Below are 17,214 nucleotides of genomic sequence, written 5' to 3' on the forward strand. Positions count from 1 at the left end.
CCACAACATCCCACAGCACATTCCCGCTGTGTACTGAAAACATCTCCCAATGATGACATCATCGATTCTGAAACCATAGATGTGAACTCCTAAAGATGCACCTGTTTCAGTGCACAGAAGGCAATTACGTGAACTTCCACAGGATTTTCCATGCCCACTCTAAAGAGCAGTTAATTGAAGGCAGCAAAAATGATTTCAACCAAAGGCATTACAAGAAAAGAACAACATGAACAGAAAACCCGCAAATTTAAAGGTTTGAAACCACAGAGAGAAGATAAAACAATCCCTTTTTAGGGTGTCTCAGTTTTCTGATCATATGGTAGAACGGGGAAAAGAACACATCGTTTGATGATGATGGTGGTGATACAGAATCTGCACCAATAACGCTACTAAACCTAGGCACGCACTGGACATGTTCTATGGAAAGTAGACTGGCCAATTGAAATAGTATGAATCTCGATGATCCTTGTCCATGTACTGGTTCCACTGCAACAGAAAAGAACAAATAAATACCCAGTCAACAGATCAAAGGGAATAGAAATAACCATCTATGCGCCAAGGTTTAAAGTATCGAAAACGTAAGGTGTATCGAAAAGATAATTTTAAGAGACGTATCGGGATACGCTTTGGATACATATGGATACGAACGAAAAATCAAGATACGCATAAATATGCTAAAAAACTCAAATAAATCCTAAAAATTATATTAATAATGATAGTTACAAGCTTTATATGATTGTAAATAAGTTATTTAAAAGTAAAAAAAAACTATAATTTAATCGTCTATATAAAATTCGAGATATGGAGACACACTTGGTAACTATTGAACAATGATGGATAACTAAAACGTGAAAAAACTAAAATGTATATTGATATACATTAGTTTTAAAATAATCAATATAATTTATCTTAATATTTATTAATACATAAATTTTAATAATTAATTCTAACATTTATTGATAAGCATACACTAAGAAAAAGAGAAAATTTACTTAAAAATAAAAATTCATAAACCTATAGCAAGCAAATGGGCGTGGCTTAGTGGTGAACCTCTAGTTGTTAAAGCCTATAATGTCTAGGGTTTGAATCTTGCTATTGCTAAGTTTGTAGTTTTATACTAACAAAACGAATTTAATGAGAAAGAGGGTTATTAATTAACGAAATTAATGAGAATAGAATTCCAATTAGGCGCTAAAATTGAAATTGAAATTTAAAATTATGCATTAATTTAATGAAATTAATGAGAGAGAAGGGGACTTGTATCAAGCTGTATCGGACTGTTTCGGAACCATATCGGCCGATACAGACCCAAAACAGTCTGATACAGGGCCCAAAACAGTCCGATACATGGAACGCATAGAAATGATCAGCCGATACGGTCCAATATGTTGCAAAATTTTGAACCTTGCTATGAGCCACCAACTCCAAAACCGGGGCAGTAATTCACACTTGTTTGTAGAGCTGGCACTGTGATACTAGAGACCACAAAAAGTCAAAAAGAGCCTATCTTAAGGAGTTGCAAAAGAACAGCACAAACAAGTATAAGGTAGACAAACAGCTATTAGCAGCCTCGAAGCTTAATGGCATCAATACAGCTTCCTGGCACTATCCTTCTGAATTGCTTTTTCACAGTTCTATGGGCATGTTATCTGCCCATAAAGAAATTTAAAAACTGACAACAATACAGGGACTTGGCCCACCTAGACGGCAAGGCCATTAACAATCAATGAATGTACAACCTTGATCTCATAAAGAAAGAAGAATCAAAGGGGTGTCCTCACCCTTGACACGCACACAAGGAAAAAAGAAGCAAGAAAAGGATATTAAAATTAATGAAAAGAACCTTCCTGCAAAAAAAAAATTGCTCACCTTGAACTTGTATGGTTGCCTCTTCTGCAGTGCTTTCTTCCAATGGTATTGCTCGAATAGCATTGCCCGATCATGCCAGCTGCATATGGAAGTATTTCTTTAAGGTGAAAAGAAAAGATGATCAAAGTAGACTACTTTTATACTTCTAATAAAATCTTGGTTGGTTGTATACTTGCACCCCTATCTTTTAACCTGGTTGTGCCATTCACTAAAATTAGAAGTGTTTGAATATAGCTATAACTCATGTTTCAAAACATTTATAGAAATGCATAAAAATGAAATTTAGGCCACTAAATATACGAAGGAATTCATCATAGGTGGCAGCAAACAGAAATAAACCATTATCATAAGTTACGAACAGTTCCTTGAGTGTTCATATTAACTATAATTTGACAAGGAATTTGTCATTAAAAGCAAAAGCTGCTTTAACCTGACAAAAAAACAATAAGAGGGTGTAAACAAGTCTAGTCTATTTGCATTTATTGTTTTCTTTTGTGAGCAAATAGCCTAGACTTGTTTACATCCTCCTAAGATCCCAGATAGCTGGGACCAACATTGGGTAATGGTCATTTTATCAGTATAAAAAGAAATTAAATTCATGAATTGTTTCTCTAACTCAGAGATATAAACATCCAAAAATTATCTAACCAAATTTCCTATATTTATTTTATCCAGCAAGCTCAGATCCTTATGGACAAAACAAACCAAATAAAGATGGTATCTCTGCCCAAATGGAATCAGCCAATCCCATCAATCCATAACAGACCTCAGGTATCTCCCCTCATAACTGTTGAAGAGTGAAGATACCTATGATGACTGATGGTACTAGGTTTCCCAATGACTACCTGTCAAAGTTCATTTTCATGGAGCCTCGAGTAGGTGGAGCCATGGAGCCCAAGTCTGGTTATGGATCACTCCAGAGAGATAAATGGAAACAAAATGAACCCTGATGCACACCTGGACCACTCTAATAGTAATCAGTTCTATCAAAATGAACCCTGTCAAAGTTCATTTTCATGGAGCATCAGGTAGGTGGAGCCCAAGTCTGATGAGGGATCACTCTAGAGGGATAAATGGAAACAAAATGAACCCTGATGCACACCCAATGGACCACTCTAATAGTAATCAGTTCTATCAAAATGAACCCTGTCAAAGTTCATTTTCATGGAGCATCGGGTAGGTGGAACCCAAGTCTGATGAGGGATCACTCTAGAGGGATATATGGAAACAAAATCAACCCTGATGCACACCCAATGGACCACTCTAATAGTAATCAGTTCTATCAAAATGAACCCTGTCAAAGTTCATTTTCATGGAGCATCGGGTAGGTGGAGCCCAAGTCTGATGAGGGATCACTCTAGAGGGATAAATGGAAACAAAATGAACCCTGATGCACACCCAATGGACCACTCTAATAGTAATCGGTTCTATCAAAATGAACCCTGTCAAAGTTCATTTTCATGGAGCATCGGGTAGGTGGAGCCCAAGTCTGATGAGGGATCACTCTAGAGGGATAAATGGAAACAAAATGAACCCTGATGCACACACAATGGGCCACTCTAATAGTAATCAGTTCTATCAAATCCCCTCTTCAAGACTTTCCTCTCTGTCAGTGAAGGTTATGGCAGTTCCTTATTCCCAAATCAACGAACTGCTTCTCTCAGACATCTGAACATAATCCCACTCCTCTCTGTCAGTGAAGGTAATGGCAGTTCCTTATTCCCAAATCAACCATAGAACTGCTTCTCTCAGACGTCTGAGCATAATCCCACCCTCATGGTTCAGGGGGGAAAGTAAGATGCATCAAACAATGTTGCAAACTCCTGTAAAAGTGTCCATCAAGACCCCAATTAAGGCATGAATCCCATTCTGCAGATAGCTGATTTATTCCTCAATCAGCTGCCTCTTTAATTGCACCCTTTGACACAAGAGCCTCAGCAACAGTGAGCAGTAAGATGCATCAAAAAGTGTTGCAATCTCCTGTAAAAGTGCCCATCGAGACCCCAATCAAGCCATGAATCCCATTCTGCAGATAGCTGATTTATTCCTCAATCAGCTGCCTCTTTAATTGCACCCCTTGACACAAGAGCCTCAGCAACAGTGATCAGGGATTGCCCCCTTTTGATGGCTTTACCAAATATCAATTGCCACTTGAAAAAAAAACACTTTACATCTATGGTCTATATAATTAGCTTGTTATCATATGGTGGCTATTGATTAAATGACCATCATCACATGTCTTACCCACACTTGGGGAGGGTCAGATACATGAACCTTATTCATCCATCTTGTTAGGACCATGCCTTAAATAATGAACTAGTGAATATTTTCACACTTCCTGAATTAAAGTTTATTTTGGCCTTCCCTTTGTTTGTTTAAATCTTCCAACTTGCACCAAACCATTAAATCTCGATTATGCATATATTGCTTCCTTCCACATGGACAATCTACCTCAATCAATTTTTCTTTGTATTGTCATTCATTTGTCTCAACATTTTTATGTTTCTCATTTCATGAATGTATTGGACCAAATATGAAACAAAATGAAATGAAGATTGCAAGCATGAGCTTTCCCTTTCTTTCTGACAAGTGTCAAGGCTCTGTTACTTCTAACACAAGGGACACAAGATTTTTTAACACCGAAATATTTCAACTTTTTAACCCCTTTGTGGCAAAAATATTGCATTTTGCTCCTAATTTCTTTCGGTGTAAAGGGCCGACAAAACAAAGCTTCCACCCTAAAAGGGGTAAAAAAATATAGCTAAGATTTTCAGTCAAAAAATATCCCACCCCTTTTATATTGGGAAAAAAGAACAGCTTAATTTTTCCAATGAGCACTTCTGAATTCGAGCTATTCTCAAAGATGCAATTGTTCCATTCTTCCCACAGACCACAACAAGGAACAAAAGGCAGCAGGTTCCCATGAGACAATGTTACAGTAACTAAAGCCACAAGAAGGCCGACATATCAGCATGGATAAGTCTCTAGGAAGAGCCTAGTTAAAGCAGAAAGGGAGACAAAGTGAGATCATACGATTCTCTCATCTTAATCAACTAAGCCAGACAGTCCACGTGAAGAGTGAAACCTCCGATGGGACATAAGCATCCCAAAGCAACTCCCATAGAATGGATTCAGCAGCCGAGGGGCCAGCTAAGGAGTTATAAGAGGATTTCAATGAAGAAGAAGTATTGGTTCATATGCAGACGCTTTTTAATAAATGTGAACTGAATTCCGAAGTGCAGATCGGGAAAACCAGAAAATCGCAATAACAACTTATGCCATGGCTTATGAATTTCTAATGGAAGAAACAAGGCAGTTTCAACTGCTTGGCGGGAAATGCCAACTATGCATGGGGAGTAAGTGTGTCTGTATGTGCATATGCCCCTTTTTCGGTACTGTATGCGTAGATGCTCGTACGGCAAAACTTGAACAGCCTAATGTCTGTGAATTACAACTGCTACACTATTTCCAAACCACAGTTTAAACTTAACATCATTCGTTATCTAATTAACTAATTATACAAACAGCCATAGTTTGGCCAGCAGGCACTATAACCGTGAACGACCGTAAATTTCTGTCTTTCCCCATAAATGATGGTTATACCATTATAGAAACCTCTTGTCACTGGAATAGAAGAAATAACAAAATGAGACATGATTACAGTAACATGAAACCCTAGAAAAAATCATGACCGAACAGATAAACCCTAATAAAGATTCAGATGAACACAAATGGATAAGCCTAGACAAATTTTAACGAAAGCAAAAAACAGAGTTTACTTGGATTGATTTGAGAGTTGCCACATGTATGGATGGATCCAGGCAATTGCAGAGAACGCAAAGGAACCAATCCAAATGTTCACGAATCGTTCTGGATCAGTGTGCGGAACACCCGGGTCACCACGGTATGGATTCCCAAAATATTTCTCCATCTCTCTCTCTTATCCACTTCGCGAGAAGCCTTGCTCTTCAAGAAAGTTTAGGCTCCGTTGGTTTGTGGGATGGAGGGGAAAATATCGAACACGCTTGTAGTATGGAAAATTTTCGATTAGAACCCTGTAATTTTTGGGCCCAGTGCCACTTTACTCCCAAAAAATGCGATAATTCAGTATTAAAACTTTTAAAACTTAATCTACTAACTGCCGTTAAGGATATGTTAATCAGTTGTTAAGTGGTATTTGAAAAAGATATAAATGTTCTTAAAGTGTTATTTAATTTTCTTTATCAATCATCTAAATGTTGATAAAAAAATTAATAATATCAAATTCTTGCCTTTTTCATTCAAGAAAGTTGGGGTCACGTTTGATTGAGCATTCTGTTGGCCTCAATTTTCTTGAATAGAAGAGGCAATAATCTGAAATTGTTAATTTTTTGTCAATCTTTGGATGGTTGATAAAGAAAATTAGATAACACTCTTAAGGCATTTGTGTCTTTTTCAAATGTCACTTAATGATTAATTAACAACTAGTTAATAGTAGATACTAGATTGTCATATTTTGAACGTTCAAGTACTGAATTATCGCATTTTAAAGTTCAGGGACCAAAGTGGCACTAGGCCCAAAGTACGGGGTACTAATCTATAATTTTCCCTATAAAATAATACCAAATAAAAGGTTTTGTGCTCTACATATTTGTATTTGTATTATTCTTGGGGTGCAAAATTCTATCATTTTGGTGGAAAAAAAATTAGGAATCAAGTGAGAAACTTGTTTAGCGAAAATAATACCTTTCTTATGATATTTTTAATAAAGCCTTATTCGTTTTGTTGATTTTAGTAGGGGGAAAGTTGGTTAATGGGATTGTGATTCCCATTGATCGACTCTTTTGTGTTCTTTTTTCAGGATTTAGGTGGGATCCATGGTAAGTATATTTCCCCATGTATCACTTACCCGGGGAAGTGTTACCCTTCTCCCACTCAAGAAAATTAACCTTCTCAAGTAGAGAGTAAAATGCTCAAAATATAATATGTAAAAAATACCCATTAAAACAATATAATCCAAAAAACATGAACTTGGGTCCAAGGGTAAAAATGACAAAACATAAAAAATTAACTATGTACCTAGAAAAGTGGGTAAGCCAAAAGAACATGGGAAAGTTGAGAATCCTCGTTTATCTAGGTAAGTTTAACAAAAAATAACATGGATAAGTGCACTTACCCATGTAAATGGCCTATTTGTTAACGAACAAGGCCTAAGAGTTAATATTAGACCCATGACTTAGATAATATATTAATTATTTTATAACATATTAATAATTTCACCAAAAAAATAACATATTAATAAAATAATTTAATAATTAATGTTAATATAAAATTAATAATTAATAATAAAATACTAAATCATAATAAATTATTAATATTTTAATTAAAGTAAACTAATATTGTAAATCAAAAGAAATAATTAATAAAATAAGCAATACAAACAATTTATTAATTTATTAATAAATTAATTTTAAAATATTAAAAATATTAAATAAATTGTGTGTATTAATAAAAATAATGATAAAATATAAACTAATAAAAATTAAAATGCTAATTGATGATAATAATTAATTTTAAATAATCAATATCTAATTAATAATAAAACACTAAATAATAAAAAATTATTATTAACCAATTAATAATTAACAAAAAATAGTTAAAATTCATGAACTAAGTAATTAACGAATAAATAAATAATGATTTTAGTATTAATCTAATTAATGATTAAATAAATAATCAAATGTTAAATAATTAATAGTTCAAAATAAAGTTATTAATTAATTCATAGAAAATATTAGGGAAATAAAATTTAAATTGTTAATTCTTAAATAACTAATTGAAACTATTAAATAATTAAATAAATAACAATAAAATATTACTAGTTACATAATTAATTAATTAATAGTTGTTGTTGGGGGTGATTTTAGTACCACTATTTTCCCTTTTGAAACCAAATAATGGAATGTGAAAATTTCCCACCCATTTTCCCTTTCTCATCCCATAACATTCCATCATTTTCCATACTACCAAAATCTTCCCACAAACCAAACACAACCTTATAGTCCATGCTCCAGTGTTCACTTCTAGAGTTATAATCTCTAACTTGGGAATGAAATATATCGGATCTAGACATATCCAACCAAAACACATTGTCATCTGAATGGGAAAAGGATATGGATTTGGGTTCATGACATGTTAGACATATCGACCCCAGAGCAAAGTTCTTTTTAATCTACAAACTTTGTGGAAATGTGCATGGTGTTTTGGGGCAATTATCCAAGTTCGTTTTAATCTACAAGTTGTGTTTATTTGCGGTGTATATACCAGATCGGAGGAGTTTTACACGTTGGTCTGGTTTTGTTGCCATTTGGATGAAATGTAAATTACCACCGTAAATTGATGTAAAATACATCGCATGCCGAGTTTTACATTGATAAGGGAAATTTCTCTACCATAAAAATGATATAAATATTTACATTGATAATCACCACTTTTTTAAATCAATGAGTACAAAACTCTAAGGGTGGAGAACTCATCTGATCCAGTACTTACATTGCATTCAAATGCAGCCTTAGATGTTTTTTAAAATAGAGAACCATGAAATGAAAAGCACTAAAAGTAATAATTGATTCTAACTGGGTCAGACCCGATAAGTTTGATAATAACAATATTAGATCTAGGCCTTTTTAAAACTTATAATATGATCTACAGGGTATTGGGCATGTGCATGGGTTGGAATCGGGTTTTTCATTTTCTCATTAGACTAGGGGTGGATTCGAGTCGAGCCGAGCCGAATAGTACCAGGCTCAAGCTCAGCTCGAGACTATTCTAGAAGGCTTGAGCTCGAGCTCGAGCTCGAGCTAGAACCTTGAGTTCGAGCTCTGCACGAGTCAAAAGTTCATAAGCTCGAGCTCAGCTTGGCTTGGCTCGGCTCGTTTATATTTTATAAAATAAAAAATATATAATTTTTTATTTTATATTTAAAAAATTAAGAATTATAATAATTAATAATTGTAATATTTTTATTATATATATTTTATAATTTTATCATATTATATATATATATATTTATATTCGAGTTGGCTTGCGAGCATCACGAGCCAAGCTCTAATAGGCTCGAGCTCGACTTGTTTAATAATCGAGCCACCAAATCGGGCTCAAACTTGACTAAAACCAAACCGAGCCGAGCTCGAACAGCTCGTGAAAAGCTCATCTCGTTGCCACCCCTACATTAGATAGACTTATCCTTATTGGCCCAAAATTAATCCATAATCGATGGCTTGAAGCACTACTAGGGATTGTTTTATAATAGTTGGAATATCTTAGCTTAATAACTTATTGTTTTGAATAAGTTATTAAGGAGGTTGTGAGTTTTGTCATGATGAGCTGAAGTTAGGTCCATTATAATACTTTTTAAATATTTATTATCTGCTTATTTTCGCTGTACTATATAAAGTAGATATTTGCTTTAGTTTGGGTGCAAGTCATAAAAGTTAATATAAGTATCATATGGTATAAGGTTTACTCCATCTCAAATTGAAACGATGCATATCATGCGCCCTTACGCTAGTCCATTTAAAGGCAAAACAATGCCATTCAATTCCTTCACTCTAGATGTTATCAAATAGTCACTAAGGGTCCATTTGGGAGGGCTCTTAAGCTGGTCTAGTTGCTTTTAAGCACTTTGAATAAGTTATTCAAAGAAGTTAAAGCAAGTAGTTCTTAAAATGACTAATGGAGGGTTAATATAACTTATAAGGTTGTTTATGTGGGGGCTCACCTTGAAATGCCTAGAGCCATAACGCAGGATCTATTGCTCGCACGGCTATATGTAATATGCTACGTCCCATATTTTTAGAACATTGGAGTGTTCACTTGTGATTGGATACATAGCCCCTTACATATAACTTTAGTAATATTAATGGATATGAAGTCAAAAGAAACATATCTTTAATTAATATTTTAAAATAACTTAAACAATACCATATGGATATGAAGAAACAAACAGGTATTGACCTCTGTTTCTTTTTGGATGTTTTAGACTTCTTTTCTTAATTAATGTTTCTTTCTACCAAAAAAAGGAAAGTAACCAACTGGGTTACTTTAATTGACGCCAACTTTTGGTCTTTGATGGTGTTTTGATTTCAAGTGTCAACTTGTAGTTGTAGTCCCTCTCAAGCACAGTTCTTTGTATTACCTGAAAAACCACATCACATGGAACAAAAATTATAAGCAGATTTCCAAGTTCTATTGTTGCCAGGAGAGAACCATCTATGCAATCTAAGGGTCTGTTTGGTTTGCAGTTGGAATCGGAATATGGTCCATTCCCATAGTCTGTTTGGTTCAGACATGAATAGGAATGAAAATGGGAATCAGCAGGAATTAGATTTCATTCCCAAGGGAGGGACAGGGAATGGTCATTCCCTCAAATGGGGAATTGCCATTCCAGCAGGAATGGGAATAGGAATAGGATTCCGATTCCACCCAACCAAACAGTTGGAACCGGAATAGCTCATTCCAATTCCAATTCCGATTCAAAACCCAAAAAAGACAAGAAATAATATTACTCTAAACCATTGCCTCTCTACATCTTCCACAGCATTTGCTTGATCACAGAGTTGAATTTTCCTTGCTGAAATAATATTACTCGAAACCATTGCCTCTCTACATCTTCCAGAACATTTGCTTGATCACAAAGTTGAACTTTCCTTGCTGATCTCTCCACACTAAGCATCCTCCAAAATGATCTCATCCGGGAGTTCAATCCACCCACTTTGGAAGAAAACTGAGCAGCACCATCTGAAGTACCCCTATGAACATGTTGCAGGATGCAATGAGTCTATATGTCAAGGCCAAATGCTGGACGGCAATAATACTTGATTCACAAGGCTTAGGCTTAGGTTGAGGTTCAATGCATTGTAGTGTGTAAGTCTAACCAGATATCAATGCATGGTATAATGAACAAATTCTTACAATTGGGTAGAAGTCTGACTCTCTCTTCTTCATCTAAGATACTCAAACACACTATGCATTTTGCAGTGGTAGTGATGGGATCATAATTTGAGGGGAGATATGCAATAGGGTTATCAATATCGTTAAAACGGGGGGAGGGCACATAATCACTGGGAACACTGGAGAAGCCATGGTGTCTCCGGTGGAGTTCATTTAGATTGTTGATATTGGTAGAAGAAAATTGTCTATTTTTCTTGAGACATAGTGGCTATTAATCCTGAAATCTATACATTTAAAGAAGAAAATCAATTGCGAGACTAAGGCTTCAGTCTAATTGAATAGTTTAGGTTTGAATTCAATTAGGCTTGATTTGAGTTTGATTCTAATTGAATAGTTCAGGTTCATGCTCCATTATACTTGATTCGAATTCAATTCTAATCAAACTCGAATCGAATTTGAATCTCATGGTAAGCTCAATTAGTTATTTGAGCTCAGGTTCAATTGGCTAATAAAAGTTCAGCTCTAAAACTTGTGAGATTGGCTCAATTAACACATACATACATACTTATGAATATATTATAGAATATAAACATATATTTTATAATATATATTATAAAAATATATTTATTGTATTTTATATATAATATACGAATATACTATATATTATAAAAATATCATATATATAAATATAAAATATAAATAATATTTATTTTTTAGATTTCGAGACAAATTCAAGCTCATTGGATATTTAATCGAAATGAAATTGAAGTGGAAAATATAATTTGAATCAAACTCGAACTCTAACTTAAACCTAACCTTGCCCAAGCCCATTCCTATGTGGTTCATACATCATATACTCAATGGTTAATCTTAAAATGATTAAGTTACCAAAACCAGCAATTATTTGTAAGTGGTGATTATAGTCTTAACCGATAAAATATGGTTCATCTACCAACTACTAACTACCAAATGCTCTACAAATTTTGGCAGTGTTAACGTTAGAGCTTAGATAATGCTTTTTACCTCATGCGGAATTCACATTGTATGTCCCTTTGGTATAGAAAACTTTTTGTACTACACCAATAATAATCTATCACATCAGCCTATTTTTTAAAATAGAAATGTTGATTTTTTCTAGAGACGGGACCTACTCCCTATAAGGCGCATCTCACACCTACCTTACATTCACAACCCACCATGTATTGGGAACATCTCCTTATAAATAATAAATATAAATACAGAAGATGTTCTTGATGTGCAGTGAAGATGTATTGTGAGGTGCCCTCTGTGAAGAGTATATTTAGACTTTTTAAAATAGGTTAATGTTTTAAAAAATATATCAAAAAGGCAAAAAAAAAAATCACATTCTTGATCATCCAAACTACTAAATAAATCTCACTGAAGCATAAATCTCTATTTTTTTTGTCCACCCCTATAAAAAGAAATACTGAATATCCATATCCCAGATGGCCTTTGCAAACAAAACCATGTTCTGAGGATGCACCAATCGATCTTTAATTTAATTCCTCCAAGCATAAAGTAGCAAACAAAACCCAGATGGCCTTTGCAACTCGCTCTCATCCATACTACTTGCCAACTCCATCACCAATGAGCTACACCCAAATGAAACCAACAACATCGATGACAACTACGATCTCCTCGTTGTCATCATAAAGCCTCTACTTATTTTTTTCCACTCGAACATATTCATCCCAATCCCATCACTAGTTGGTCTAGTAGAGATATATCGTCAGATTGGCATTGCTGGAAGTGGGCGAAGGCGGCAGCAACAACATTGGTGGATGGTGGTCATTGAAATTTGTGGGGTTGGGGAGGAACCAAGATGGAAAAAATATTTATTAATCTTGACAAAGATTTATTAAATGATTTAGAGGAGTATGACAATGTTTTTACCATTATTTGATATGTTTTAAAAAAATTAAACCTATTTTGGAAAACTTATTTTTATTAATATTAGGCTCAAAAATTGCCTTTATTAGCTATAATTATTTTTTTTTGCATATCTATTGATTGGCCAAAGAGACAAAAGATGTGTACTCTCCGTTGTGTAGCCCAGCCACATGAACCAAAAAATCTTTTATTCATGAATTTGATTAGCGGGATTTGCATGTGATCCATTTTATTATTTTATGAAAAAAAGGAAAGCCACAACGGAAAATGATTGATGGTTTACACAAAAATCTCTCTCCTTGTCGTACACGTGTAAACCCTCGAGAGGTCGCACTAGTTGAACGTTCATATGCATTCATTGCCTGACCTCATCTAGATGTAGAGAGCGAGAGAGCGAGGGAGAGAGAGAGCGAGAGAGATTTGATCATTTGAAATTTCGCAAAGTACTTGTAGACCTAGGAGGAAGTTTACCATGCATCACAAATTTCATGACACGATAGATCCCCGTGACTTGCAGAAATGCAGCTATTAACTGGTCCATATAATGGGCCGTCAGGATTACGTATCTAGAGAATGGACCATTAGATTACGATGGGCCATCATACATGTAATGTTTACCGGTATTACGAAAGAGATGCCTGAAAGGTGTGAAATCTCGAAATTGCCCTATCATTGTGTTTGAATAATCTCCGCTCACCGGGTTAGTACACATCAGTTTGCGGTCTATAAATACAGCACCCTGTCGATCTCATTCTCCGATCTTCATCTATTTTCTTTTTCCATCTCGCATCTGTCCCACTCTTCTCCCTCTCATATTTTTTTCCTTTTCTTTGTCCTTGCCTGCCGTCGTTAGGGTTTTACAAGGGTTTAAAGCCATTAGTAATACAAAACCCTTGTTTCTCGCCAGATTAATATTGATTTATCGCCAGATTAATCATTGATTTATCGCCCTTGATAATAATTAGAGCCTGTGAATTCCTGATTAGGGTTTATCGACGCGACGACGACTTCGGGATCTCCCATTTATTATTATTGTTGTATGAGATCCATCTCTGGTCCGCCTGGTCCTCCAATGACGAATTGGATTCAAAACCCTAGGAACCACCGGTAAGGCGTAGATGGCATAAGGGCTTCATCTTTTTTGTCTTCCTTGTCCGTTCTTTGTTGGATTTGCATTTGAAATGCAATATCGGTCTAGGGTTTTCTTGAATCTCGGTGGTTTATCGGGTGAGAGAAGTATTTCTGTCGGAAATCCTAGTTGGAAACGAGGACTTGTGGGACGAGGAATGCTTTTCGGGGTGAAATACTGAGAAAGAAATGGTGCTTCTTGGAACTCTATCTCCGGTGAAATGATATGAGGTTTTGAATATGAGCGATGGAGGTGGGGAGAGTGGAAGAGACAACGAACAGGACGCGAGGAGGAAATCGGGAGGAAGAGGAGGAGATGATTTCGGCCGAGCTATTGCCAAGATTGCTGTCGCTCAGATATGTGAGAACGTCGGGTTTCAGAGCTTCCAGCAGTCCGCGCTTGAGTCTCTCTCAGACGTCGCGATACGATACCTCCGAGATTTGGGAAAGACCGCGCATTTCTATGCTAACTTAGCTGGTAGAACTCATTGTAACGTTTTCGATGTTATTCAAGGGTTGGAAGATTTAGGATCTTCGCAGGGATTCTCTGGTGCGTCAGATGTTAACCGTTGCCTTGCAAGTTCTGGTACAGTTCGAGAGATATCGCAATACGTGAGCTTGGAACAGGAGATTCCGTTTGCTCGTCCTGTTCCCCGTTTCCCTGTCACCAGGAACAGGAAGCCAACACCAAGTTTTCTGCAAATTGGAGAAACCCCACCTGGAAATCATATCCCCCCTTGGTTGCCTGCATTCCCCGATCCTCATACCTATATTCAGACCCCCGTATGGAATGAAAGGGCAACAGATCCTCGCACTGACAAAGTTGAACAGGCAAGGCAGCGGAGGAAGGCAGAACGGTCTTTGTTGAATTTGCAGCAGCGGTTGGCTTGCAATGGTTCAGTAGCACCTGCTCAGGTGGACCCTGCAGATGCTGGGAAACTGAAACGAGCGGCAGAAAGTAATCCATTTCTTGCTTCACCCCTGCAACAAGGCGAGAAAGATGTGTCTCCTGTTGTTTGTCCAGCAAAGCTAGCAAAAAATATGGCCGTGGAAAATCAGGTTTCAGTGTTGGAGGCTTTTGCTCCAGCTATTGAAGCAGTGAAGAGTGGAGTTTGTGAGTCTGTAGATGCTGGGAAAAAGGTCCTTCCCAACAAGAGGCCTACTGTACACTTCAAATTTGGGATTGGCAAGAAGGCTTTAGGTGCACCCGTGGATTTGAGTCTTCACAGCAAGAGTGCTGGGAAAACAGCTTCTTGGTTCGGGAAGGATGAAGAGAAGGATGACAAGAAAAGGAGAGCCGAGAAAATTCTAAAAGAATCTATGGAAAACCAACAGGAGTTTGCTCAGTAACTTTGTTTGTTGACTGGCTTGCTTGATGGGAATTTGTACACTTATTAAAGAAATTGGCAGCACTGGCGGCAGTGGTGGGTTGTCAAGGTCAGAGGTCATCTTGTTGTTGTCATGTTGTGGTATTGTTATTTGTGGGATTGCTGATGGGGAATTCCTCATGGTCTCACCTCAACAAGTTTTTGAGGTATGTGAATGTATGTTCCCATCTTAAGTGGCCCTTGTCTACAGCCATTCTTTCTTTTTTCAAATGAAAGTATCCCTTCCACTTCCATGATCCAACATTGAATGGATGCATGGAGTTCTCGATATCTCAAATTTATGATTTTTTTTTTTCGTTCCAGTTTGCCATGGGTAATAAAAAGGAATCAATATACAATATCAAAAAATAAACATGAATAAAGAGAACAAACTCTATAAAATAATTTTCTTTTCTTCCTTTCAAATAGCCTTTCAGAGTTTCAGTTTGAGTGGTGGATTAAAGATTGGTTGTTCAACTCTATGGGCTTCTTTTTAAGCACATGAGACTTAATAATTCTTCTTCCAGAATATATCAACTTGATGCATTGGCATATTCTGCTTGCCGTGTGAGATTTTTTTTTTTTTTTGGGGGGGGGAGGGGGGTGGATTGTTCTTCTATGAATGTAAGAGGACAATGTTTAAAGGATTTCACAGTGGCAGGGATTTCTTTGGTTACCAGTTGGCTGCTGTTTTTGTTGCCTGATGTGTTGCATCAACACAAAGTATTGAAATATCTGTGTTGACCATCCTTTTAAAAGGTTGGTAGAAGAGAGAATGATGAACTATAAGCAAATTGCGAAAAAAAAAGAAACAAAAAAAAAAAACGATGAGTGAGTTACCACTTACCACATGACAGCATTGAAATCTTTGATTTTAGAAGCTTGACATGAATCACCACTTGTCATCCTATAAGAATCTGTTTGCAGTGAAATCGACATCAATTTTATTAATCTGGAAGCAGCAGTAAAATATCAAGGGAATAAAAAATGGAACCTTACAAGAGAATTGTTTAGAAACTATTTGAATTTTGGCATACAAATGTTTTATAATCACCCTGACTTTATTTCTAGGGAGCTCAATTATTTTATGTTAACTTTTATTACTTAAAATTTAGAAAAGTGGATTGAGTAGCAAGCAGAAGATAAACCTTCATATGGTCTTATTGACTTAGAGAAAACAATGTACTTCAAGAGAGATTAAATTTGAATGGTTTTATAGGGCAACAGAGTCTCAAGTGGGACATAATTGATTGGAGAATGGTCTCAAATTAAAGGTCCATAGTTAGAGAAAACAATTTTCTTGGGAGAGTAAATTTAACTATTTTCAAGGGACAAAGTAATTTCAAGTGGATTTATTGACATAACTAGTGCCATAATGGACCCACATTAAGGATCCACATTGCGGGAAGGATAAGTAGAAGTAAGAAATATCTGGGAACATGTCATGCTATTTTACTAAAATAGGATTAATCAAATTTGATTGCTAATGAAGTGCTCAAATACATGAGCAAAGAGGATGTTGTCCGTGACTCCGTGTATCTGTAATTAAGAGGATATTGTCAAAACAATTAGAATGGAGTGAATAAAGTGGAGATATGCTTCAGGGATTGTTCTGCTATTGTGCACTCTTGAATCTGAAGTGGAAATTTTACAGAATTGTTAAAAATACTAGCTAAACTTTGCATATGAAAAGGCTGCATGATAAGTAAAACTACCTTAGTAAAATGTATGATGGAGTTGTGGATGACGAGATGGCTGGGTAACAAGAATGAGTGATACAAAATGAATACAATGTGATATGTTATATATTATATGATCAATAACAGAAGCTTTTTGTTAATAGAATAAAAATACAAGAGAAAACCAGGGGAGGGGCAAACTCTCTTAACCCTTCCCTAGCAGAAAACAAAAGCTCAATTTACAATACAGCCCAAAACAACTGCTCCTTTCCCACCCCTTGTTTAGCAAGAGCATCCACAATGCAGTTGGCACTTCTCTTTACCCACTG

At 35.9% G+C, this 17,214-nt stretch overlaps 1 protein-coding gene and 1 pseudogene across 4 annotated transcripts in view; one reads left to right on the forward strand and one right to left on the reverse strand.

Moving 5' to 3' along the window:
• Positions 1-227: 227 nt before the first annotated feature.
• Positions 228-5,902, reverse strand: LOC104599370 (uncharacterized). Its single transcript, XM_010261881.3, has 3 exons — positions 5,649-5,902; positions 1,870-1,948; positions 228-486 (listed from the first exon to the last, which is right to left on the reverse strand). Exons 1-3 carry the CDS (start codon positions 5,798-5,800, stop codon positions 418-420), a joined length of 300 nt encoding a protein of 99 aa, XP_010260183.1. The 5' UTR covers positions 5,801-5,902; the 3' UTR covers positions 228-417.
• Positions 5,903-13,471: 7,569 nt separating this feature from the next.
• Positions 13,472-17,214, forward strand: part of LOC104599378 (transcription initiation factor TFIID subunit 8 pseudogene) — a 44,282-nt pseudogene continuing 40,539 nt past the window's right edge. For all 3 annotated transcript variants that reach the window (XR_016083961.1, XR_016083960.1, XR_016083962.1), the window contains exon 1: positions 13,472-15,373. The product of XR_016083961.1 is annotated as a transcription initiation factor TFIID subunit 8 pseudogene, transcript variant X2 (transcript). The remainder of the gene's footprint in view (positions 15,374-17,214) is intronic.

The sequence above is a fragment of the Nelumbo nucifera genome, chromosome 3 (genome assembly GCF_055504915.1).
Source record: "Nelumbo nucifera cultivar China Antique chromosome 3, China Antique-T2T, whole genome shotgun sequence".
Taxonomy (NCBI): domain Eukaryota; kingdom Viridiplantae; phylum Streptophyta; class Magnoliopsida; order Proteales; family Nelumbonaceae; genus Nelumbo; species Nelumbo nucifera.

Excerpts from the sequence above, each read along its gene's own strand:
- LOC104599370 (XM_010261881.3), bottom strand. The coding sequence starts at position 5,800 with ATGGAGAAATATTTTGGGAATCCATACCGTGGTGACCCGGGTGTTCCG. Across the intron at positions 1,949-5,648 it reads CAACTCTCAAATCAATCCAA|CTGGCATGATCGGGCAATGC; the intron begins GTAAACTCTGTT and ends TTCCATATGCAG. Across the intron at positions 487-1,869 it reads GGCAACCATACAAGTTCAAG|TGGAACCAGTACATGGACAA; the intron begins GTGAGCAATTTT and ends TTTCTGTTGCAG.